Source organism: Sparus aurata, chromosome 23 (assembly GCF_900880675.1).
Source record: "Sparus aurata chromosome 23, fSpaAur1.1, whole genome shotgun sequence".
Lineage (NCBI taxonomy): Eukaryota > Metazoa > Chordata > Actinopteri > Spariformes > Sparidae > Sparus > Sparus aurata.
In genome coordinates, this window is record NC_044209.1 from 15,125,363 (window position 1) to 15,149,881 (window position 24,519).

Sequence of the window (24,519 nt, forward strand, 5' to 3'; positions counted from 1 at the left end):
ACTTTGTAGTTATTTTGTTTATTCAATCCTGAAAACAAGAGTTTGTTTATTTTGTTTGTTTAGGCATAAAAGAGATCTTTCTCATCTGATTCAAATGTATTCCCTAAAACTACAGAGTTCACCTTTTAAGTGATGCATTCATAATGAGAAGAAAAAGCAAGCATCACAACTAGCCTACTTACCGTCACATATTATATATTATCAGGTAATGTTAATACTGATGCATCAGTGTGTTACTGTCATTATATGCTATGCTTATGTACTGTATATAGAGTTTACATGCAGCTCAGTGGAGTAACAGTCCAACTTTGGGTTGGAGCCCCCTGCAAAGAGTCATAAGATAAATCTGGGAGGTCAATTTTTTTTCATAGTTTTGACTTTTCTTTTAATCTATTTGTTAAATTTAAGATTATTTGACCTATTTGGGTCTCAAACAGTTATTCAAATGACACCATCTGAGACTTTCAGTATATTGCCCAAATTTCTTTGGTTGTAAACATACAAGGAATTTCACTCTGGATTTTTGTTTTGTTTTTGTTTTTGTTTTTTTGCTGAGTAGACATACAGCTAAGAACCAGGACAACAAAGAGGAACAAGGTTACTATATATATTGTTGTATAGTTCATATGCATAGACATCTGAAACATGATAGGATGCCCTGACCAGACACTGCTGCATGTGAAAAGAAGGGAGACCACAGGTTTAAATACCCAATAAATAAATAAAGATGAGTACAAGCTATTCCCCCCGAAATACGGTGCAGTAAAAATGGTATAAAATTAAAAGTTAAGTACTAGTGCCTCAAAATTGCCCCCACTATTCCCTTGTTGTGATTTAGAAGACTTCAGATACTGAAGACAAAACCCCTCTTAAAAAGGTGCAACATGTCAGAATCTTAGTTGAAAACTTTTAAAAAATTAACATACATTTTCAGCAGGAAGTTAAGACATAACAGTTACGACACTGTGCAACTTGTGTGTTGCAGAAATATTTACTGGTGTGAGCATGCTAATCACCTAGCCCCAATGCTCCTGTACGAGTGATGTAAACACTAACACATCCTGAACTTCCGGTCTGAACCGCTAGCTGCACGGCTAACGGCAGCTAAAATGTATTCGCAGTTAATGGTTATTTGTTTTGAGTATAAATTCAACAGGTGACTACTTCTGACTTGTTGCACCTTAAAATAAATTATAAGTTAGGTTTTAATATCTTTTAAGAGCTTCAAAGCGTCACAGGTTTACAGTTCTATGTATGTTTTCTCATCAAGTTATGGCCTGATACTAACAGGAAAGCTGAAATATTGAATTAAGATGCCCCTTTAAAGTGTTTCATATAGATCGTTTTGTTCTTTGATTTTTGGAAAATCCTGTTTATCCTTCCAAAAACCTGCTGCAACCCTCTCCTCTGATTAAATCAGAGGATGTGAGACCAATATTATGCAACGCAAGGGAGGCCCACTCATAATCAGGACAGCAATTATGTAAGTTTCTGTAAGTATAAACCATTTAATGAGAGGCTCTATGAGCCATAAATCATACTTGGTCTCACAAATAACATGATAATCTCATATGTGCACCACCTGAGACGCAGCATGGACATACAGTGACTGCACCACGTACTCAGGCCTGTCATTATAATAGGTGGAGTGCTCTGAGGTGGAGCAGCTGGCTCTGCAGTGCTCAGCCTGCAGCCTTTTATTATCGTGAGCTGTCGCTTTAAGAAGCCTTTGAGTGCGCAGAGGCGCTACAGCAGCTCATCACATGACTCTTCTCTTGTGACAATCCAGACAGAAAGGAAAAGCCTCTCTGACTTCCAGCTGAGTTACAAGGTGCTGCGATGACAGATGACTGTTGTTTTGGTGCTACAGGACCAATTGAGCGGAGGGAAATGGAGTTAAGTTAACCATTACCAGACTAAATCGGCCTCGTTCCTGTCTCTGAAGCTGACGCTCGGGGAAAGATTTGGGGTTGTTGCGCCGACGGGGACAAAGTTGGCGCATGGAGAGGGACGAAGTTTCATTTTGGCGCAGCGTCTTTTCTTTATTTTCGTTGTTTTTGTCGCCACTGCGCGTCAGTGAACGTCGCACGGCTCTTCGTGAGTAGCCGGAGTTGAGTTCAGAGCCTCTCTGCTGGTGACTTTATCAAGTTAAAAGCGGACAAGTTGAGGACGCATTACGTCGGCTGAGATGGTGGACAGCAAACCTCTGCTTCAGGACAGACCTCCCGCCTACAACGCCGTCCCGGGGGCTTATGAGTACGGCCCGCAGCAGAACAGCTATGGAGCCATCCCCCCGCCGGCCCCGCCGCCATACCCGTACCCCGACGGCCAAGGCAAGTATCCCCGCTCGTGTCACACGGTCCCCGCACGGTGGGCAGAAAGTACCCAGACAGGAAGAGAGGGCTCACCTCCCATCACTTCCTTCTTCGTTTAAACATCAAATGTCGACTTGTTTCGGCTTTTCTTATCGCCATTAACTGTCAGGGTAGAGTTTAATCAACCGTGTCTGAGACGTAAAGTTACAAAACCCGTCGAATTGCCATTAGTTTCGCTTATCAGGTGCTCCAATGTGGCGCATGCGCAGTAGGGCAATAGCGATGTGTTATTTATACTTGTATAAATTTGATAACACGCTGTTTTCTTTAAGGCGGTTGACCACGATGGCTCACAGAAATGACAAAAAAACACAGTTTATAGTGTAATGTTTACAGGCAATCAATCAAATAATGTGTTATTTTTTATTTGAGGCAACAGAATATGAAATATGTTGAAGTTTCCTCACACTGCAGGGAGCTCTGCACCACCAGCACAGCACATACTGACACAGTATGTGTGTGTGTTTTATGTGAAGGAGACAGGCATCATCATGACTGTGACTGTATAAAAGCAGCAATGGTTACAATTCACAATTATGTTCACCAGCGGCTAATTTTCTTGATTAATCGATTAGTTGCTTGTTCCATGAAATATCAGAAAAGGGTAAGAAATGGTTATCATTTATCCCCCCAAAGGCCAAGATGACATCCCTAAATATCTTGATCTCCCCAAAACCCAAATATATTCAGTTTACTGTAATAGAGGAGTAAAGAAATGAGGAACAAAGAAAAAAACATTTCATAAGCCAAAATCAAAGAATTTGGGATTTTTTTTCTTTCAAAAAAGTCTATAAATGATTAGCCGATTGTCAAAATAAGTCTATATATCATATCATCTAATAGTAACCTATTTACAGATAACTTGGCTAACCTTTACAGCTCTAATTACAATGAGGAAGTTAGGCAGTCATCCTAAAACGAGGGGTCATTTCTTGCAGTTGCATGTAATTTCCTCTCATCACGTGCTTCTGGTGTTCTCTCGAGGTGAACACAGTCTGTTGCTGCAACTGAAAGGGATCGTTGTTATAAAACCTTGTGGGTTCACTGCATGTACAGCTACAGTGTGTTGAGTTTTAGTCCGACTTCGCGGGGCGGCATCCTTATCGGACAAAAGGTGTTGGTAAACATTTCTGAGAAGTTCAGTGTCAAAGTTCAGTGTGTCAACACGGGTGATAACCGCCCACACACACAGGTGGTTGGAAAAGAAATCAATATGCCCTGAGAGTGAAACGAACCAGCGAGTCCTCTAACAAACGATGTACACGCTGATCAGCTCTGATTTGGCATGACCTGTCTTTGACTTTCACCAGGCAGCTTTTTACTGCAGACACCTGAATTAAAGACGAGTCCCGAGCAGGTGTTTTGTCATGGAAACATGTGACTGATCTTTGAACCTTCCCTGTTATTATGCATCAGTATCATTGCCCCCATAAATCTGCGTATACACACAGAGTACATCCCCACAAAGATTGTTGCTCTCTGACATGACATTTGATTGTTAAAAAAACGTATTTTCTTACCAATAGATCCATTTCATAAAACTTCATACTGGACTAAAGCTTGTATACCGGCATGTATAACCTGCAGTGTCACTTCCTTTTATTTTCCTTGTGTTTATGAACTTATTGACTTGGGTTTTATTACTAAAGTGCTCTCTATATGTGTCACAGTGCTGGGTGTGTGTGTGTGTGTGTGTGCGGGGTCACATGTTAACAGAAATCTCCTTAAAAACCATAAAAATCCAAAAAGGTCATGGTTACATCGTGTAAATATAACATGTGTACCGTCTCCCTCTGTCAACCACAGGGTACCCATCAGCCCAAATGGCCCCCGCAGTAGCCCAGCAGCCCTATGCTGGGACCTACACCATCATCCAACCCTCTGTAGTGGTGGTGGGGGGCTGCCCTGCCTGCAGGTGAGAGCACACACTCATTACCTTAACACATTTGTAGTGGTGGGCAGAGTACTGCAAATGTATACTGATTTTAAAAGTGGAAGAAAAAGAGTTTGAGTTTTAATTGCTGTCTTCAGGACGCCAATTTAAAGCCCTAAATAACAACTACCTTCAAGATAAGTTAACGTCGTTTTCATAACTTGATAGCTCAAAAATATACACTTGATTCACACTTCATACACAAAGAGGGAAGACGGACATACCGCAGGCATGAACACTTTCTCGATCTGCATGAGGTTAAACTATGACTAAGCTGGTTTCTGACCACAGTTCCTTCAGAGTCCGAAATCGTCACATCCGTGTGTGTGTGTGTGTGTGTTTTTGTCATTCCTGCATGCCTGTTGTCAGGCCGACAGCCTGCCTGGCCCAGTGTCGAGCGGACGTGACTTTCAGTTTTCAGACGACAGTTTTATGTAGGTTTCACTGTGCTTGAGTCAACACCCTGTCAGTCAGATGATTTTTCAGCCTGTAAATATGTGACCGGGGAGGCCGGTCAGGTCACGAGTCACAGGAACACCAGATGGAAATCACACGTGCTCCCATTGGCTGGTTGAATTTAAATAATGGAATATACTGTAAAGTACTGGAGGAGCTGAAGGAATGTGGTTGTGTAGCTTTTGAACACACGGCAGTTCAGCAGGATTGTTGATTGTCACGAAGTTTGCTTCTGTTTATATTTCAAGTGAAAGGACGATAACAAGCTCTAATTGATTTGCACTTTACATAGAAAAAAATTCAACTCAAAGTGCCTTATAACAAAGAAATGCATGCTTGACACACAAGACATAGAATGGATATAGAAACAGGCACACAATGGCAAAATCTATGTACAATTCAGAACTGTTATTGGAACACGGTTGCATACGTGGTTATTTATGTTCTTGTTAATCATCATTACCGGCAGCCTCTGAAACTTACTGTGTTTCAAAATTACAACGTTGCCGAAAAAGAGGAACACCTCTGTCTTCTAAAGGTTGACTGTGGGCTCGGGTGTTTTCTGGCTGCACGATGACACGGCTGTTAAATGAATGTACCTTGTGTATTTTTGTTTGGAGTTATCACACACATCTTATCATCTCAGTGGAACATGTACATGACGTTGACGATTTGCGTCCATATTTGCATTTGCAACCTCAATATTGCCTGTCGTGTTCAACACAGCCACAGAGTCCATTTTATTTATGATTAATTATATATGATTATTAATGAATTATTTTTTATATTATTTTTTTAAAATAAAAAAATATGTTTTTAAATGTGTGTGTGTGTGTGTGTATATATATATATATATATATATTTGTGGATTACGCAATTTGGGTTGAACATCCCCTTTAAAATGACAATAATATTGAGTATCACAATTGTTTCTGAGACAGTCCGACAAAGTTATTGTGACCGTCCTTCCCTATATAACTACATTCACTCCCCCTGACATGCTGCTCCCTGACACTAACAAACAGTATGTTGTGGCCGCAGTGTGTAAAATGTGAAGGATTTGCATCAAGGCCGTGTTTCCTGGGTCAATAAAAGTCTCAGCTCCCAGCAGCCGTGCACAAATAAGCTGTGCAAATACAAACACTTGTGACTGGTGCCACGGCAGACCCAACACTACTGTTAACTCGCAGTACCATGTGAGCACGCAGTCTTTTTGGAGCCAGAGAAATCTTAACGGGGTTTACACCCAGTTCATCACCGCAGCACAATCTAATGTTATCAGTGTCATTAAGGCCTATTAATGAAGATTATTCCCATCTAATCTAACACCCCCAAAAAATCCACAGCTATGCAGCACTAATAGCATTAGCAGTAAATGTTCTCCATTTCCCATCTCCTCAGGATCTGGGTTGATACGTGTTGTTTGTTAATTCCTCCCCGAGGCCTCGGGCAGATTTAGTGGCCACACTGGTCGTCGTGGTGCAGTCATGAGACCACGGGTAGTACTTTGTTCACCTGGATTAAAGCTGCTGCTGCGAGACGCGACCTCAAGATTCTGCTTTCTCCAACAAGACGTTGGCAACCTTTTGAATATACTAACAAAGATACATTAAAGATATTGTCAAAGGTTAGACGTTTTTATAAATAGATGATTTTATAAATAGTCAAACAGTCTTTTGTTTCTTCTAACTTGGAAAAAGAAAGAAAATGATTAAAGTGTTGAATGATTTTCATTCGTTCTGCGTTGAGGCGGTGATAGAGCTCTATGGGGGGGAGAAGAAATAATGGAAAAACAGGAAACAGCACATCTCTAAAGAATTTGCAAACTGAACTTTTTGTTGTGTTAGAATGAGGTCAGGCTCAAACTGAGCAGCTTCTTCTTGATTGTTGTTTGAATGTCAGGGCAGAGCTCAAGAGATTGAAGGGAGGAACTCCAGCATTCGGTTAAGTGTTATTAGTATAATGTGATTACTCGTGATACAGGTCAGACCTCGGTCACGTCCGAGGAGGCTTGTAAGCAGATGTGACCTGTGAGTTTCTTCAGTTTTACAGAAGTGGGGTCCAACAGTTAAAATGATTAAAAATGTGTTCAGACTTCAGTTTAAAGCCCTGAAAAGTCTCGGGCCATAAGAAACTGTAGATAATTAACAGTTATATTGTATTTAAACAAAACTGATGAAAACAACACTGGATTTGTAACAGTTTGAGACATGGTTACAGTTTGAAGTTGTTCAGTCTCTCTCTATGGTCACTGACATCACTTTTTTGGATTTTTGGGCCTTTGTGGCCAATGAGTGTCTCTGTGGTAGTTCTGCATGTCCTTGTAGTCTTCTGATGTCCACTTTGTAGCTGTTTTGCTTCTATTTGTATCTTTGTTGTTAGTTTTATGTCTCTTGGAGGTTATTTGGTGTCAGGTGTTTTGCATCTTTTTGTTGTCATTTATGTCTCTGTTGACGTTTTGGGCCTCTTTCTGGTCATTTAGTGTTTCTTTGTAGTCGGTTTGCATGTCCCAATTGTTGTTTTGTGTGTCCTTGAAGTTTTAAGCATCTCTTCTTTTGATTTTTTCTGGTTGCTTGACTTTCCAACAAGACACTTAGTCATTCACTACATACCGAGGTTCTTGTCCTGAGGCCCTGGGCCTGTACCTAGTGGGCCGATTCAGTAATTTTTGTTTTGTGTGGTTTTAAATCCTGTATCGGTGTTCCTGTTGTGTGTGTGTGTTGCAGAGTCGGTGTCCTGGAGGATGACTTCACCTGCCTGGGGATTTTGTGTGCCATCTTCTTCTTCCCCCTCGGGCTCCTCTTCTGCTTCGCGCTGCGCCAGAGAAGGTGTCCCAACTGTGGCGCCACCTTCGGCTAGAGGGACCAAACCACAGCTCACGCACCCCCGCTAGTGCTCCCACGCATTGACGACCCACACAATACACAAACACACTCACACACACACCTAATCCAGCATTTCTTGTGTCTTTTATTTTGTTATCTTTTTCTTAATATTGCACATATTGCTGTTGCCATTACGTCATGTATAACAAATGATCAACTTGATGTTACCATGAATTACGATGTGAGTTGTTATTAGGGGCACGTGTTGAACGGTGTTTTTCATCCGCCAGTAGAGGAGATATTTCTAGCATTTGTTAGTGTCCCGCTGTCGTCAGTGCCTTCACTTCATGCTGAGTGATCATCAGAGATTCCATCAGTCATTGATTTCTTCTGTAGATTGAGCTCGGTTATCCTCGGGTCTGAGCAGATTCCTTTATATGTTTTGACAAGCCAGAGTTAACTGAGGCAGTGGTAGTTTCTGTGCTTCAGTTTTTGTTTTCCTTTTTCGTATTCGCTGGCACATGGCTTACATTTTCTTTGTTTTGTGCTTAGTAACATTGTACTCACCACATGATCCACGTAGATCACTGATGTATTAGTTTTTTGTTTTTTATGCCTCCTCCGACACATGGAGTAACACATACAACATGTTTAAAACAAAGAGGAAAAAAATAAAAGGCGTGTGAAGATCCTTGGACGTGAACTGTCCCGGCTGGAACAATGGACTTCCATCAGACAGAAAGCCCGCAGCATTCTGTCTGTTTTTGTTGATATTATTTCTTGGGGCCATATTTGCACTGACCGTTTGTTTGATGATTATTCTGCTGGATCGTGCTTTTTCCAGGGCCAACGCAGACCTCTCAGGTACATACAATCTGAAAACGCCCTCGACTTTACAACCTCAATCACTGTTTTGACTTCGGACTGGTCTGAGAGGACTCTTTATGTCAAAGCGAGGAGTTCCGATTCAAGGAAGCATGCTGAGAGTGAAAGCTGAAGAGATCTCTCAATAATGTGTATAATCTCTGGATTTGTATCTTAGTACTCTGTGACAAGTCACCCTGCCCCATTCCTCCCAACCAGACAATCAATCGAGAATGTCTATGTCCTTGTATGTGCAGTATCTCCATGTCTACGTCTTCCATCGCAGCAAGATTTTATATATATATATATATATATATATATATATATATATATATATATATATATATATATATATATATATATATATATATATATATTATACTATATATATTATATATATATATATATATATATAATATATATATATATATATATATATATATATATATATATATATATATCTATATATATATATGCACATAACTGTCTACGGCAGAAGAGAAAGATATACACTGGGTGGGAGGGGTTTAAAAAAGATCTTGCTTTAGAAAACACACTACGCACGCTCTTATGATTGAGGTTCTTACTTTTTATATATGAGTTACTGTAATTAAAAATGAATGCTACTTACCTGCTCAGATATTTTATTTGATCTTCTGCAAATGCAAACATACATGTCTTTTAAAGACAACGGGAACACTGAAACACTTTGTGCATGAAACCAAACTATAAAAGCGAGTTCAAGAAATAAATGTTTATTTTTCCATACAGCAAATTCTAATGGGGACATAACATGGGCAAAGACCAACATGATTAAACTGTCAGCGTGGAGGAGATTATCACAACTCATGTTCACAATCTGAAGAATTCAACAGGTACATGATATTTTTACATCAGGTATGTATGTGTCATTAAGGCAAAAGTCCTGTTTCCATGATGGTCTAGCTCTACAAAAAGCTAAGTTAGATGGCAAAGGACAAATATTTTTAAAGCATCTGTTTTGAGAATGTATATACAAGAGGGACTTGAGGGTAAAGATCACTTGCGTGCCTTTTTTTGGATGCATCTCCCCTCAAACATCATTTCGGTATCGACGCTGAGATTCAATGTTTCATAAGGACCTGACGGTGAAATGCAGAGGTCCTCTTCAGTACATTCTTTTACTGTCTTATGGCAACAGAAAAGATTTTTAACAGTCATTTGGACGATGAAAAAGCAACATCCACGGCATAAATACATTCCAGTATTTTCTTTGACCATTTTTCTGTTTCTCAAGTGCAGGTAAGAATGTGGTCATTTAAGTAATCTCCACCACAAACAGAGGGACAAAAATAGACATGGAAATATATATATATATATATATATATATATATATATATATATATATATATATATATATATATATATATATATATATATATATATATATATATATATATATATATATATATATATATATATATATATATATATATATATATATATATATATATATACACACACACACACACACACACACTCATCTTAAATATATGAGCATATGTTCTGTAAAATAAAATGGTCCCAAAATACTTTGTAAGAGTTTGCAGCAGTAAGGAGATCCCAGATTCAAATGGCATTTTTTTTCCTCAGTACCGGCCAAGTTTAGTGTGATTCCATCCAGGAGCTGCTGCACGTCCTGGGACAGATGACACAGAAGGGTTTGTGGGAATCGAGGGTGTGTGAAAATGTGGACAGATCAGATGACCGGTGCAGAGCGGTCGTTGGTGACGGTTGGACGTAGCCTGACTGTGGCGAATGGGTTTCCTCCCCTGTGGGAAAAAAAGGAAAGCAGCGAGTGAGCGACGAGTGCATATCTGGGCGAGAGAACGGCAGTCGTTAAATATGTGACTTACGCGAGGTACGCAGGCGAAGGTCTCGAGACGCCATTAGGTTGGACCGTCTGTGAAGAAAACAGATTCACTGTAATACAATCCATCACACATGACATAACCTTGACATACGACGCAGTATGAATACCTCAATCATGCCCAGATGCATTTACTTCTGTTTGATGTACAGCCTAACCCAACACACACACACACACACACACACACACAAACAGACTTTTAGCCGTTGAAAGATTGGATACACTGGCGAGGGAAAGCGTGGGAAAGACAGCGTGCCGTGTCACATCACGGGACAGTGTGTGAAATCTGGACCATCTGGAAATTCAAGTCTGTTGCATAAAGTTTTCTGATGATGGAAAGGCAGTGACACAATGAGCAAACAGGGCGAGAAGCTGGAGGAAAATTTAGTTTGAGACTTAGAATATACTTCTGTACAATTTACATTTAAAAGGAGTATTTTAACTTTTTTCTTCTTGCAAATTAAGCCCAAATACAGCAATTACGCCATAAAATGCATCTTCAAATAAATGACCAAATGAAGAGCACACCTGAAATCATCCGGATGATATTCATCTTGAACTTTTTTGCATTGGTTACACCTTGGAGATTATTAGCTTCTAAATAACTGAATAACTCAGGCTTTTAATGTGAAGAAATAACAGAAAATGAAACGTGTCAGTAACTGAAATTAGCGGCGCTTTCTTGGTATCAGTTCTTCTATAAAACAGTTGGGAGGAGGAGTATTTACAGCCACTTCTTTAACCACGGCTCAAGACAAGCTAGTCATCAGTTAAAGACGCATCTTCAAGCGGTTAGCTCTGTTGTAACGGAAATGCAAATCCCCGGTGTGCTGGGCCGACGTGCTGAGTCAAGCCGAGACAGCACGTGTATGAGAGAGACAACAGAACAACAGGAAGAGTTGACAGAAGGAGCAGATCTATCTGCAGCCTAACAAAACAAATATAAAGACACACACTCAGACAGATCAGCTGAGTGTGTGTGTGACTGAGGTTTCTCTTTCCTGCTGCAGCTTTCCTCACATTACAACAAATACAATGTAAGACTATTTGAGACTTTTAAAGACCATTTTGAATAGAATTTCACATCCATACACTGTTATACTACAGTCCAAAAATAACTTAGTGATAAAAACTATTGCAGATTATTTTTTTGTTCACAGATTATGTAATGTTCTAAACAAATATTTTCTATATTAAGAGACACAGTTTCTAGCTTCTAAAATGTGAATATTTGTTGACAAAAATAGCAATATATCAAAATTAATAAGTTAATTTAGAACTGTTCACTGTGTAATGTATCTATAGTGAAGGGAGTCTTGGATAACTCAAATACAGCCACTGTTTTGTAAACTGAGAGTGCTGAGGTTGAGCCATTTGCCAAACTGCAGTACTGCACAGGTTCCACTAGAGGTCAGAAGTGTATAGAGTGACTGATGAGTCTCTGAGACTTTCAGTCTTGGCACAGTCCCTCTGACTGTGACCACTTGTATCCCACAGGGCGTAAAGAGTTTAACATCTGTTCTCTTCCTACAGATGTTTGGATTACAAAACACGTAGCAACGATCCTGCTGCCTCTGCTTCTGTCAAATCATGACAATAGTTTCAAACACTTGTGCAGTCAACATGCTGAGACCGTCTTCACGTTGAACTGTTTTGCTCTGTTTCACTTTGAGTATCTTCTTCTATCACACTGATACTCAGCCTGGAGGTCAAAACCATCTGCGTTCCTTCAACTTTCTCTGTAGATCTCAATCTCACAGATATCTGTTTCTCCATCCTCTAAATATATTCATTCCTGTGAGTCGTTATCTTTTCTTCAACACAAAGCACCAAAACCAGTGAGGCTGCATTTCTTCTCATGGTGACAGTGCATTCCACAGTAACCCCCCTCCTCTCCTCTCCTCCCTTCCTCTCACCTTCTCTTCTCTGGACCAACAGAAAAAGGCTTTGCTTTACATTACAGATGTTCTGCTTTCAGCTTAATGTCCATTTCTGTTTTCGAGCAGCAACAGAATTATCAACTAATAAAGAGATAAAAACAAACAATTAGAGGGTTTGTTAATGTTGCATCCACAAGTTGCCAACTCACCCAACACAACCTCAGCCACCCACTCATACACTGAGCTGTACATGAACTGGAGTATTATAGTCTGCTATAGCAGATGAGCACTTTTCCCACACACAAGTCTATTCTGGGATCCGTGTATATGTGTGTGCGTGTTGGTGTTTTGAGCGAAGTTAAGGCAAGGGGTGTGTGTGAGGAATGAATGGAGGAGAAACTTCTCTAGAACTGACTCTTATTTACCCTGGAGATGGCGGGACAGAGAGGTATGCATTGTTTGATTTAGAGACAAGTGTAAAGAGGGGAAGATAAACAGACAAAAAAAATGACGCCGAGAGAAACTGAAAGAATGAAGAGAGAGCGGCAAAGGAGGAAGCCGGGTATCGGGTTCACCCGGAGTGGAATTCCACCATAATGCCTCGCTGGTGGTGGAGAGACGGAGGCTGGATGCAGACCGACAGGCCTCACAGTGTAGACACAAGCAGACACACACAAAAGCATCATTGGCTCTAGTACCGTATGTCTGTCCGTCTGCCTAAATGAGTGGTAAATAATAAATACCTTCGAGGCAAGAAAGCAAAAAATGTGTCTCCATTTGCCATCTGACTATTGAACCCTCTAACTGGGTCAAACATCACAAGCCACCAGAACAGACACGTCGGCTGTGTGTGTGTGTTTGTGTAACTTCACTGCGTTGGGATTCTGTCGTCGATCTGGGCCTTAACTGAATATAATTAAGATGAAAATGGGCAATAATAAACAAATGTTATGACGAATGTTATGTACAGTGTAATTAACTTAGATAGCCTGAGGACAGAGACTTGATTTGACTTGCAAAACAGTGCATTGCTCATATCATCAAATATGTTAATTTCAGTTCATATGGAACTTCAGGGAATCGATGCAACTCAACAGCAGGTTCAGTAGGACTGGGTGAAATGGCCCTAATTAGTATGTATCTCTTCAGAAGCACTTCATAAATGCTGGGACTGGACGAAAACATCAAGTATCACGATATTTCTGTCTGTATCTTTCAAATACACAATACTGATGACCATTTGTACTTCCACAAAACATTAACACAATTACATTTTTCATAGAGTGTGTAAAGTCAGCTATCACAGCAAGAAAATCAGCCTAGTAGGTTCAGAAAATTACATCACTTTACTGTAATGGAGCCTTAAAAACCAGGAAAATGTCTTATCACGATATAAGGATAACCAAAATCCAAGATCATATGTAGGAACAAAATAGAATACCGATACACTGCATTGATCCAGTGTACAGTGTATCTGTCTCTGAATGTAGATGTGATGGAGAATAATTGTGTGTGAGATTTTGTCCTACATGTCCATATTTTCACTTTGAAGTGTGTGTGTGTGTGTGTGCGTGTGTGATCGTGCAGATAGGGTAGCTGCTTTTGACCCTGACGAACCACAACACATTTACATTCATCCAGCACAGCAGGGGAATGATAAAAGCTTTCGTGGAGGAAAACCGCGACTTTGGCTGATGCTTTGCATGGTATGCAAAAGGAGGAACATTTGTAAAATAATGACTACAGGCGGGTCGGCATCAGAGATGGTGCCACTGATATTATGTATTATATCAATTATTCTATTTTAGACTCTGTGATGATGGAAATATTCAAAAAAAACTTCTGCTGCTAAGTCAAAGAGGTTCCATCGTCGTTACATTAGTTGAGGGAGCTCGCCACTGTCACTGTGTTACTGCCTCTAACTGGAGAAGGGACTCCAGGAGACTCATTTTCAGTACACTGGGGATAATTAAAACAAAGGCAATCTTCTTTACAGCTGTGGCCTGCTCAGTCTGTGTCTTCATCCCCTACAACCATGTAGGGATGGAGAAAAACTGACCATAGCCTTTCAAACGCATTTATAACCTTTGCATATCCTATAAAATTAGAGTTTCTGCCTATGTTAATCTAAAGTTGGTCTTTATGGTGAAGTTTGGGAAAAAAACCCATCTTCATTCTAGTTTCTATAACTTCTTGTCCTGTTCAGGTTCATAGGCGGCTGAAAAGGACATGAGGGAGAGGCAGGGTATCACGGACGGGCGAGCAATTTTCTATACATATTGACCCCTATTGAAAATTTAATGTTATTTGTGGTTTACATACAAGTGAATTTCTGAGTCCAGGTGCCTTTCAAGTTTGAGCAAGGTAAAGCTCTTCATGATAAAGGAAAGCAGCACCTTTTTCATCTTCAAACACAGTGAATGGGCCTTTAAAGTATTTGGTATTTAATTTCTTTTTGTGTGCTACCTCATCTTGAAAAAGGACTAAATGCTGAGTATGAAGAAAATAATCTTCAATCAGTATTGATTGTACATGCAGAAGATGAAAACACCCACAAGAACTCTACACAGTGTGTGCTTCTTCCTCACATGCATTTTATTTATTGATTTTTTTATCGTGTGTCTGCCGACACTGAGAGTATATCAGAGTGAGGTCAGGTTACCAAGGCAGACATATAAAACTCATCTGACACCACCCGCCACCACTTTCATCAGCAGTCAAGATAAGGCTGAACAGTCGAGGGTACAGTAGCCATGCTTCTGCAGGTATCAGGTGAGACGCAGCCTCACATTGCCAGTCCCATCACGACACCAAGTCAGAGCCGTGCCAGCACAGCACAAAGGTCTGGCAGGAGACAGTAGGTCAAATTGTTCTGAGCTGATTAAATTTCTTAGAACAATCATTTTTGAAGGCAGGGCTTAAAGCAACAAGATCTAACTTCCTGCAGAAAGAGATGAGTCACATCCCTTTGGGGAGCTTGGGTTGGACGCTTTAACATTCAATGATCTGGGGATAAGACTTATCAACTACCTTTCTCCATGATAAATTTGTGGCTTTCAGTCGAACAAAATGTAGAACTGTTGCACTGACTGACCGTGTTGTGATCAGAGGAGGAGGAGGAGGAGACAGCAGAGGGCGTGGGGGAGTGCTGGTGGTTGTTATTTGTGGTGACGTTGTTGATGGACGGGGTGTTGTTCTTGATGGCGTTGCGCTGCGGGCTGTCGCAGTAGTCCGCTGGGGGGAGCACCATCGTCGCCTCGTCTGTCTCCGTGTCCTGATGGTGGAGGTTGACCACGCTTCTGCTGCGGTACGGGACAGCAGACACGCTGTGAGGAAGAGGAGGGGAGGCGCTGTCAGAGAAGAGGGGACGGGGTTGCAACAAAAAGACAAAAATAGAGCAGTGCAGGGAAAGAAGGGAAGAAGGGAAGAAAAGAGGTATAAGAAGAAAAAGGCCACCTAATCAAACTAATTACAGGATTTTGCATGAGTCTCCTGGCTACACAGGCTGTTCCATTTAGTGTTACTGTAAGAATTAGACAAGGTTAATCTTAAAATTAATGTTGGGTTTATAGGCATCACAATCAAAATTATGGGACACAGACTAGATGTGATCTGTTGAGAGTCCTCATGGGGACAAATGGACAAGTGTGTACTTGTGTGTTGTGTCCCCCAGCGCTGGTTAAAGTTTAAACTTTGTTTCCCTGACAGTTTGCTGGCAGCCTCTCTGTGGGAGGTGCAGCACATTAAGATCTAATAAATTAATCCGACAGGGATTAGTCTCTTTGAAGAAGAGGCTGGAGTCGACTCCCTGAACCTTCTCTCCCTCATCAGCAGCAAAATCTATTCATCAGCAGCACACAACATCCTGTTTCCTGATACTTTGCTGAGCTCATCCGAAAAAGTCCAATTTTAGATTCATTTGAATCACACAGATTTGAGGGTTACTCAATATTCGTGGATGCAAAAAGACAATTTAAAGTCTAAGGTCTATGGAAACAGAGTTTCTGAAACAGAGCAGGACTTGACTTCGACAGGAATCAAAGGTTGAGGAATGGGAGAGTCCCCCGTAGGATTAGAAAGGTTATCACTTTAACAGTAGTAACTAGAGGAAACACTGCCAACAATACAGCTGGCTGCAACATGAAACCTGCCGGTGTGTGTGTATGTGTGTGTGAGCTGCAACATGGAGTCTCCTTACCTGTTGTTATTCAGGAGAGGTTCGGAGAGTGCACGGCAGTAAGATGAAGGGAACCAGCCCCTCCTGCAAGACAAAGAGAGAGAAGCAGGGTTTGGGATGATTACACCTGTGGTTCTTCTTGTTGCCAGCCTCCCTACCAGCTCCCGTTGCGCAGCAATCTGAAAGCTTCTCTACATGATTAGCAAAGAGCTATGCTGCTCTGCCCTCAACTCACTGACTTACTCCAGCTATTGATCATAAGATAAAAAAGAGAAACAAACAGATATACTATCAAAGCACTACTATAGTTCTTTCTATTGTTTCATATACTGTGTGTTAGCTATACCATTGGTCACCATGGCAGCAAAAAAACTGGAATTCAACACAGAAAATAAAAATGATTAGTAAAGAGATGTCATGAAAAGGTATCATTTTAACTGGATTTTTCCATTTTAGATTGTATTCTTCTTATTTTCCATCTTCTCTGTGGAGCAAAGTCAATCAGGCTTTTGAATTGATCAAGGGCCTGTGGTCAAGGTTTTACCTCAAACCCGTTGAGTTGACACACACAAGGCTGATGAATTAATGTTTGGTTTATGAAATGAGTCAATGTCTCAACCAGTCTAGAGATTTATGAGGTTTTTAGTAACCTCAGTACAGGAATCCAAGCAGCTACTTCATTATAGAGTTTAAAAATATAGGGAGAACGACGTCATAAAGCCACAGGAATGATTCAATTAAATTAAAGCAACTTTGCTCAAACAACTTCTCACCCTTAGCTCGAAAATTCAATTAAAAGTACATTCGCATGAGTGAATAAAAAGGTTTGGACTAAGAGTACTAACAAATCTGTGTCACAAGCTCAGACCAAGGACTGTGTGTCATTGTGCTGTTGTTCGTAATCAGTATGTAACCAGTCAGCCTCTACCTCCATGTGGATAAATATTGATATTTGTCCTCGGGAATGAGTGTTCCTTCATGTACCTGCGATAAAAAAGGCTCCTACTGGAAAATACACCTCACTCAATTACACACATATTAATAATAGCTTTTATTTATTTAATGAAGGTTGTTCCACTGAGAACACAAGTCGAGTCCTTGCATGAGTGATACTGCTGGTCACAGTGTAGGTTTACCTTGCTCAAGGACAGCTCACTAGTAGCAGGGATTTTCATTTTCCCCTATGGACTTTCCCTGCACAGGAAAGCAAAGCTCTTACAAGCCCTCTGAGATGATACGACAGTGAGGAAGCAGGGAAAGTGACCATGAGAATATTCTGTGTGATGTCATTATTTGGTCATGTGTCGCTGTGGTTTATTGACCAATACATATTCTGCTCACTATGATTCGAATCTATCTCTATCCTGTTGACATTCATTCTTCAGTCCATCAATAGTGTGTGTGGACATCTGATTTATACCAGTCGTTGCTTGGCAAAGGGAGAAACCAAGCTTCAAAGCCCATCTGGTCACATGATCTGCTCTGATTAACAACATCATATACACTTTTTAAGCCTTTAGTCATCCCTGCTTGCATTCGAGAGGCAGCGAGACCAAAGTTTTACTTTTGGGCAGCCTTACTTTTGAAAAGCAACTCAGAAATGATTCCCTTCTGCCCTTGATCAATTTTTTGGGATAAAGTGTGCCAGGTAATTTCCCTTGATAGTGATAAAGATCAAACCTGATGACTGATTCAAATTCAAAAACACACTTCCAAGGGCTTCAGATCAAATCCCTGTTTAAAAAGTCAGACATCAGAGACCCGGGGAGAGCCAGCTGGCTTGGTGTTTGCCTGTCTGTGTAGGACAGCAGGTGGTACTCTGAACCTCTCTCTCTGCCTCACTCCAGTCCACTATCGTACATCCCACCCTCAGGCCATGATTTACTTTGATTTCCTTATCAGTGAGTGTATCCAGCTCGGGCAGCACTTGGTGAGCCTGGAGCTGTGTGTGTGTGTGTGTGCTTACATGGTCAGCATAACAATCAAGTTAGGGACCATCTGACCAGTTAGGACAGTGCAGTCAAACTCTTACCAATCACATGACTGGTGGGCAGACAGAGGAAGGTAGTGATTATAGTAAAATTTCATGTTAATATTCCTTAAAATATGAAGGTAGCTGAGGTATATATTGGTTGTGATGTGAGTACAGATGTGTGGGCCATCTAATCATGTCTCTATATACAGTCTTGAAGGTGCACAAGCTTTCCCTCATTTGTGAAATTACAGACAAATGCAACACGTGTGATCCGACTCACTTTCCGTTCTTCTCCAGTTCCCCGTACAGCCACCCGTCTCTCTCATCGGGGATGAGCAGGAGGATGACGTCTCCCTCGTCAAAGCTGAGCAGTGTGCTGTTATTGCCGGCAGTGTGAGGGAAGATGGTGCGCACACGTGGCCGCTTAACTATGTTGTTGAGGCCCGTGGCGACAGAAACAGACCTGGCAAGATTGTTCTCCTCGCTGTTCCCGTGGTCTGGAAGGGAGGGAGGAACAAACGGTAAGGATGAAGAGTCTCAGCTAGAATACAACAACAAGTCGAGCAATCAAAAGCCACCATAACAGCCTTGTGAGGCTGTGCCTTCAGATTATTGGCCCCATCATACAGTGACAAACACAAAGTAAAGCTGAGGCTAATGTCATTAGTTTGGCAGCTATTCGGTCATAAACCAATAGTGCCAGACAAACCAGCAGGGGATAATGGAGATGAAAGTTCAGCAAATGAAAATGATTACAATTCATCCTCTGGGGATCGAGCATGTCTGTAACAAACTTCACAGCAATCTATTCAATAATTGTAAAGAGGCCTTGACTTTGGCATTACGACCGTTGCCATCTTGGTTTTTTAAAGTCAGAAGTGACCCTATTTGGACGAGAAGTTGATGCTTTTCACATTCAACAGTCTGGACAAACCATCAATAATTTACAATAAACATTTACTAAATTCAATCATTTCATCCTGGAATACATTTTTGTAGCAGCAGAGAAAAAAGGAGCTACCCAAACGAAACGAAGCAGATGCTGTTGTTCGAAGCAGGATAATATCCATTCATATTTAACGAAGGAACAGGCAGTTCTGCTCCCTGTCATAGAAAGCACAAGCTTAAAGCCACAATGGCACACAGGGAGGTGCCAAATGAAAACCAATGCCGCAGTGCCTGCCATGATACCTGTGCTGTTGCTGGTCACATTGGAAGTGTTGTTCTCCGGAGTGAACATATTAGCCAGAGGACTGGTCTGAGCCTGGGTCTGAGGTGGGGCCGGGGGAGCGGACATGTTCTGCCACAAGAAACATTAATGATAATGTTAGCATGTTAGCAACTGTATCATGTGCTTCTTTTTCAATGTTTATGATACGTATACTACACTGAATCACCAACACAGCACTTTTTTGTAACAGTAGTATTAGCCTCATCACAAGTTAAACATAAACCTTTAAAGCATACATCGGAAGATCCATGAATTTAAAATCTAAAATACTGTGAGATGTTGATGGAGGTTCTCAGTCACCCTACTTACTATGGAGTTGCAGTAGTCATGACATGAAATTTAATGAACACATGATTAATCCTAATTAAATATGAGATATATGAGGTATTTAAATACACACCACATCTTAAAGGACATTGTCTCTTCATTAATATGCAAACCTATACACCAAGGTGTGCAGAAATCTAATCACACCATCTCTACTTTAAGGGGAAAGTGTGGTGTTATCATTAGGTATCTATCATGAGTCAATCCTGAGAAATATTTGTCCTTTCATCCCTTCCATCATACCACACTGTGCCGTGACGGTGAGGGAGAGGGCAGAGGTGTGATGGAGACAGCCGTGCGCAGTCCCTCGATCATCGTAAGGACACTCTCAGGCATGTCGGTTGCATCGTTGCACTGGTCCTGCCAGCTGCCCAGCTTTGCCGTCAGAATGTCTTTGGCCTGTACAGCAGGCACGGACAGGAGGAAAGATATTAAAAGAAAACATGAGTAATCTGAGAAAAACACTGCACACAAAGATTTTCATCACTATGGTAACACAATGCATGTAGAGTCCTGAGATTGTGGGTTTTGGAATAAATTGCTCTGGCTGGTGTTTTGAATAGATTTAAAATTGCTGAGGGTTTTCTCCAGTAAGATATACGCTTTTCACCACCACAGAGACATAGCCAGCGAAGTGTTATGCCAAGGGCAAGCAAAATGTTTTGCCTGATTGTAAGCAAACGAGGGGCAGGAGTGTTCTGTACCTTGTCGTGGAAGGAAGCGAACTGGTAAGAGAACATGCAGTGTTTGTCCACCAGGAAACAGAAGCGTCTCTTCTCCTCCAGTAGAGCCTCTTTACAGCCGTCTGCGATGAACAACTGCATGTCCGTCTGACGGCTCGTCAACGTTTCCAGGCACTGGCAACAAACACATAAAAAAAAATTATGATAAGTAATACATGAAATACATTGGTTTGTCTTTTGTTATACACCGTCTTACGAACAACCATCTCCAATAGATCTGGTCTTATCTTCCCTGCCACATGCTCTGCAGCCATCTAGTCCCTTTCACCGTCCATCTGTACACGAACCTGACAAAGGTAAACGATATGAAAGAAGCAGGGTTTCTCCTCCTCCTTTCTGAATACCCTAATCTTTCTCTTGCAGCAGAAAGGTTTCATTAGACTAAAGTTGACTGTATTGACAGGTTGCATTGAGTGTTTAGTGAAAGGACATAGCAACAGGAGGAAAGAGGGGCACACAGCATCTTATCTGCACAGACAGCCTGGGATTATAAAAGGTCAGAGGACTGCTGTAGAGACATTAGACTACTGTGTGTCCTTGTGAGCGTGTGTGATGAACACTAAAATACTCATCCAACTTATTTTACCATCTTAATCATCTTGGTTTAATTGTTATTATTTTCTTGTAAACAATAAAGCCTCATAAAGACTCATTTAAAGTTACTCTTGTAAATGTATTTTATGACTTGCAAAGCCTTTATATTACTTCCTCACCAAATGGAACATTTTATGCCCAAAAAACATTCACACTCATGCTTTCTCAAAAATAACAATACACAATTCTGTAAAAAACAACAACACGTGAGATCCGTGTAATTATCCTCCTCCAACTGGCTGGAATTGGCACACCTGTAACGGCTGTTAATGCGATGGCACACGCCCTCTCTATTGAGCTCTCTTCTGATAAAGCCTTAACCTGCTCACAGCTTTATTTACCAGAAGGCTGAGGGTTGGGTTCAATTCAATAATGCTTAAAGAATTCAGATTCTCATCTCTTGTGTTCAACCAAATTAACAAGGAGTAAAGAAGATTATTAAAATGCTTAATTTCCCTATTAATTACTTAACCAAAGTCTTTGTATAAACTGCGTCTTTGGGTGTAAAACACTAAGAGAAAAGGTGCCTTCGAAACTCATACAGAGAAAACAATACTGGATAATTAATACCATAAACCGTCAGAGGATTATAAATCACACTAATTAAGTGACGATAACAAGGGGTGATAAAGATATTAATAATTGTTATGGACAGATCAGAGATTCCCCAAGGTTCTTATTTGAGATATCCAAAGATCTAGGTCACAGGTCATCAGAAGCTACTGGATGTTCTCCCTCAGCTGGCTGCAATCAGTCAGCTGGGAGTTTAAATAAGGCGGTTGCAGTTCCCCTGCACAGATAGTTGCATGTTTCAGGGAGTCGACACCATCAGTTGGGTCTCTGTGTTTTCTGTTTGGGGTGCATTTCTTTTGGCCAGTTTCAATACTTTTTGTTTCCCCCCTCACCTTTGGTTTTTGGGTCAACTGTTTTTGTTGGTTATTAGTGTGTGGCTGTGGGTTTTACTCCCACCGCACCTTTGAGATACCAAAGGACCATTTTACTTTGACCCCTTTGTGATTTGTGCAGTGCTTTTTTCGTTTCCCACCCTGCGACCCCCTGTCCTTCAGGTTTTGTTTTCTGGGGAAATGTAACGTATGTAATGTAATATAAATGTAACCTACTGAGGCAGCTATCTCTTCAACATCTGTATTGATAAATAACTAGACTTTTGATTTTCCAATCTATGTTGAAACTAACACAAGGTATTTTTATTGGTGTGTGTGTGTGTGTGTGTGTGTTCTCAGCAACAGGGCGAAGCATAAAATGACACAAACTGTGTGCACCTGTGTGTGCTTTAACATTCAGCAGGGGTGATATTATCATTGTTCAAACAGTGCGTTCTGTCTGCAGGACTGAAGGAGAATTTCTCTCTCTGATGCCAGGAAGGCCATTTGAGTTGATGGTATTTCACTCAATACATGTTTTTAGGATAACAACTTCCCCTTTGTGGTAGATGCAGATGCAAATGTATGATGCAAACATGAACACCTACATGAACAACAACATAAATGGCACTCTTTTTCCTGTTACTGCTGGGTTGATCTCCCTTTATTTCTTTTTTCCTGCCTCTGCTTTTAATACAATGATATAATGAATGTAACATATAACACTAATGTCAGATTTAGATCATTATGCTCTCAGAACACAGGGCTCCTGTCTGTCTCCAGAGTTTAACAGAAGTCCATTGGCTGTGGGGCTTTTTCCTATCGTGCCCCCCCTCCCCTGGATAACCTCACTGCTGACATTAGACAATCTGACTCTATTGAGGCCTTTAAATTCAAACTTAAAACTAATTTCTTTTAATTGGTCTTGACTGCTCAGCATTCGCTCATGTTACTATTACCTTTTTACAGTTGGTCCTTATCAGTGTGAATAAATCTCTTAACCTTTTGTATCTAGAGTTCATGTCTGTCAGTAAACTTTTTCATAAACACTGCATTTCTCTAACTTCTGTTTTTGTTTTTCGTTTCCCTCAAGCTGCAAACTTTATCTCTTTCTCCTCTTCTCCACTTGACAATCTCTCTCTCTCCTTGCTCTGGGTGCATCACATGTATGACGGATCTGACCGTCATACCTTTAGGGTCCTCCATGGATCATGGATCACTTCTGTTTTTCTGTCCTCTTCCAGGTCACCATGGAGAACAGGACAACTAGTGTACCACATGGAAATGCCCTGGCCTGTTCATCCTCCTGGACATACGCATTGTTCACAAATATTTCATATAATCTACTTGTATCAGATATTTTGTCATTGAGATCTGTATACTCTGAACAGATTTTGTTGTTATATATTGTACACGTGACATCCATTGCATAAATGTCCATCCTGATAGAGAGATTACTACTCTGTGTTTTCTGGGGAGCTTTTCCTTACTCGAATCGACTTGACAAATGATTTGTTCACTGTACAGATTGTGAAGCCCACTGAGGCAATTTGATTTTGGGTTAGAATAAGGAAATTGACTTGACCTGTTGTTCTGGATCAGAGGTTCATTCCCCACCAGATGTATCTCATGAGTCAGTTATTCACCTTACAGCATTTGTTATTTTATAGTTGTTTTTATTTAGGGGCTAGGAGGACACCGCTTTCATATTGCTGCCAGTACACACGTGGCTATTATCTCCCTGTTTTTTTAATCTTATCCTGCACCATAAAGCACTTTGTAGTCTGTAGTCTGAGTGCTATAATTAATCATTAATCATCTTTCTGACTTAAAATAATGATTGCAATATCACTGCAGATGACAGTTTACAGGTATGTGTGATAAATCACTAGTACAGATGCTATAAATAGCCACAGCCATGTGTAAAGACAGCTGATCTGATGCCGCTAGAGAACCTACTAATGCGACATTATCTGTTAAACTGCAATGCTTTGCCACTTCTTCTCAGTGGCAGGTCTACTGAGTGGTGGCACGAGTATCAACATGCAAATGGATGCCTGAGGTCATTTCAACAGCCATTTATGGTGAACTGTGTGGGTGAAAAAGAGGCTTCTGCACGTGTGTCCAGTTCCACAATGACTAAATCATTCTAGTGGACAAAAATGCATATGCAAATGTCAGTATTTTTGCGTACACACAGTTGTAGTTGTGAGTTTTGTGCATCCAAATCTGTATTCATCACATACATTCAATGAGCTAATTGATTCTATATTCTTGGGTTTTATTTTGGAATGAAATACTGCAGCGATTAATGCCAATAACATTAATTTGAATGGAATAAAAAAA

At 40.7% G+C, this 24,519-nt stretch overlaps 2 protein-coding genes across 5 annotated transcripts in view; one reads left to right on the forward strand and one right to left on the reverse strand.

Moving 5' to 3' along the window:
- The first annotated feature begins 1,728 nt into the window (after positions 1-1,728).
- On the forward strand, positions 1,729-8,292 carry bri3 (brain protein I3). Its single transcript, XM_030407758.1, has 3 exons — positions 1,729-2,333; positions 4,182-4,290; positions 7,491-8,292. Exons 1-3 carry the CDS (start codon positions 2,189-2,191, stop codon positions 7,621-7,623), a joined length of 387 nt encoding a protein of 128 aa, XP_030263618.1. The 5' UTR covers positions 1,729-2,188; the 3' UTR covers positions 7,624-8,292.
- A 1,641-nt stretch (positions 8,293-9,933) lies between these two features.
- The window catches only part of baiap2l1b (BAR/IMD domain containing adaptor protein 2 like 1b), a 31,833-nt gene continuing 17,247 nt past the window's right edge, over positions 9,934-24,519 (reverse strand). For 2 of the 4 annotated variants that reach the window (XM_030409036.1, XM_030409033.1), the window contains 8 exons: positions 20,657-20,809; positions 20,196-20,351; positions 19,586-19,694; positions 18,675-18,891; positions 16,441-16,503; positions 15,337-15,592; positions 10,349-10,395; positions 9,934-10,264 (listed from right to left, as the gene is read on the reverse strand). In XM_030409036.1, coding sequence (XP_030264896.1) covers positions 10,192-10,264; positions 10,349-10,395; positions 15,337-15,592; positions 16,441-16,503; positions 18,675-18,891; positions 19,586-19,694; positions 20,196-20,351; positions 20,657-20,809 — 1,074 coding nt within the window. In that variant the 3' untranslated portion in view covers positions 9,934-10,191. Of the gene's footprint in view, positions 10,265-10,348; positions 10,396-14,814; positions 15,087-15,336; positions 15,593-16,440; positions 16,504-18,674; positions 18,892-19,585; positions 19,695-20,195; positions 20,352-20,656; positions 20,810-24,519 lie in introns of those variants that run through there. The other 2 variants (XM_030409034.1, XM_030409035.1) reach the window with 2 other exon arrangements.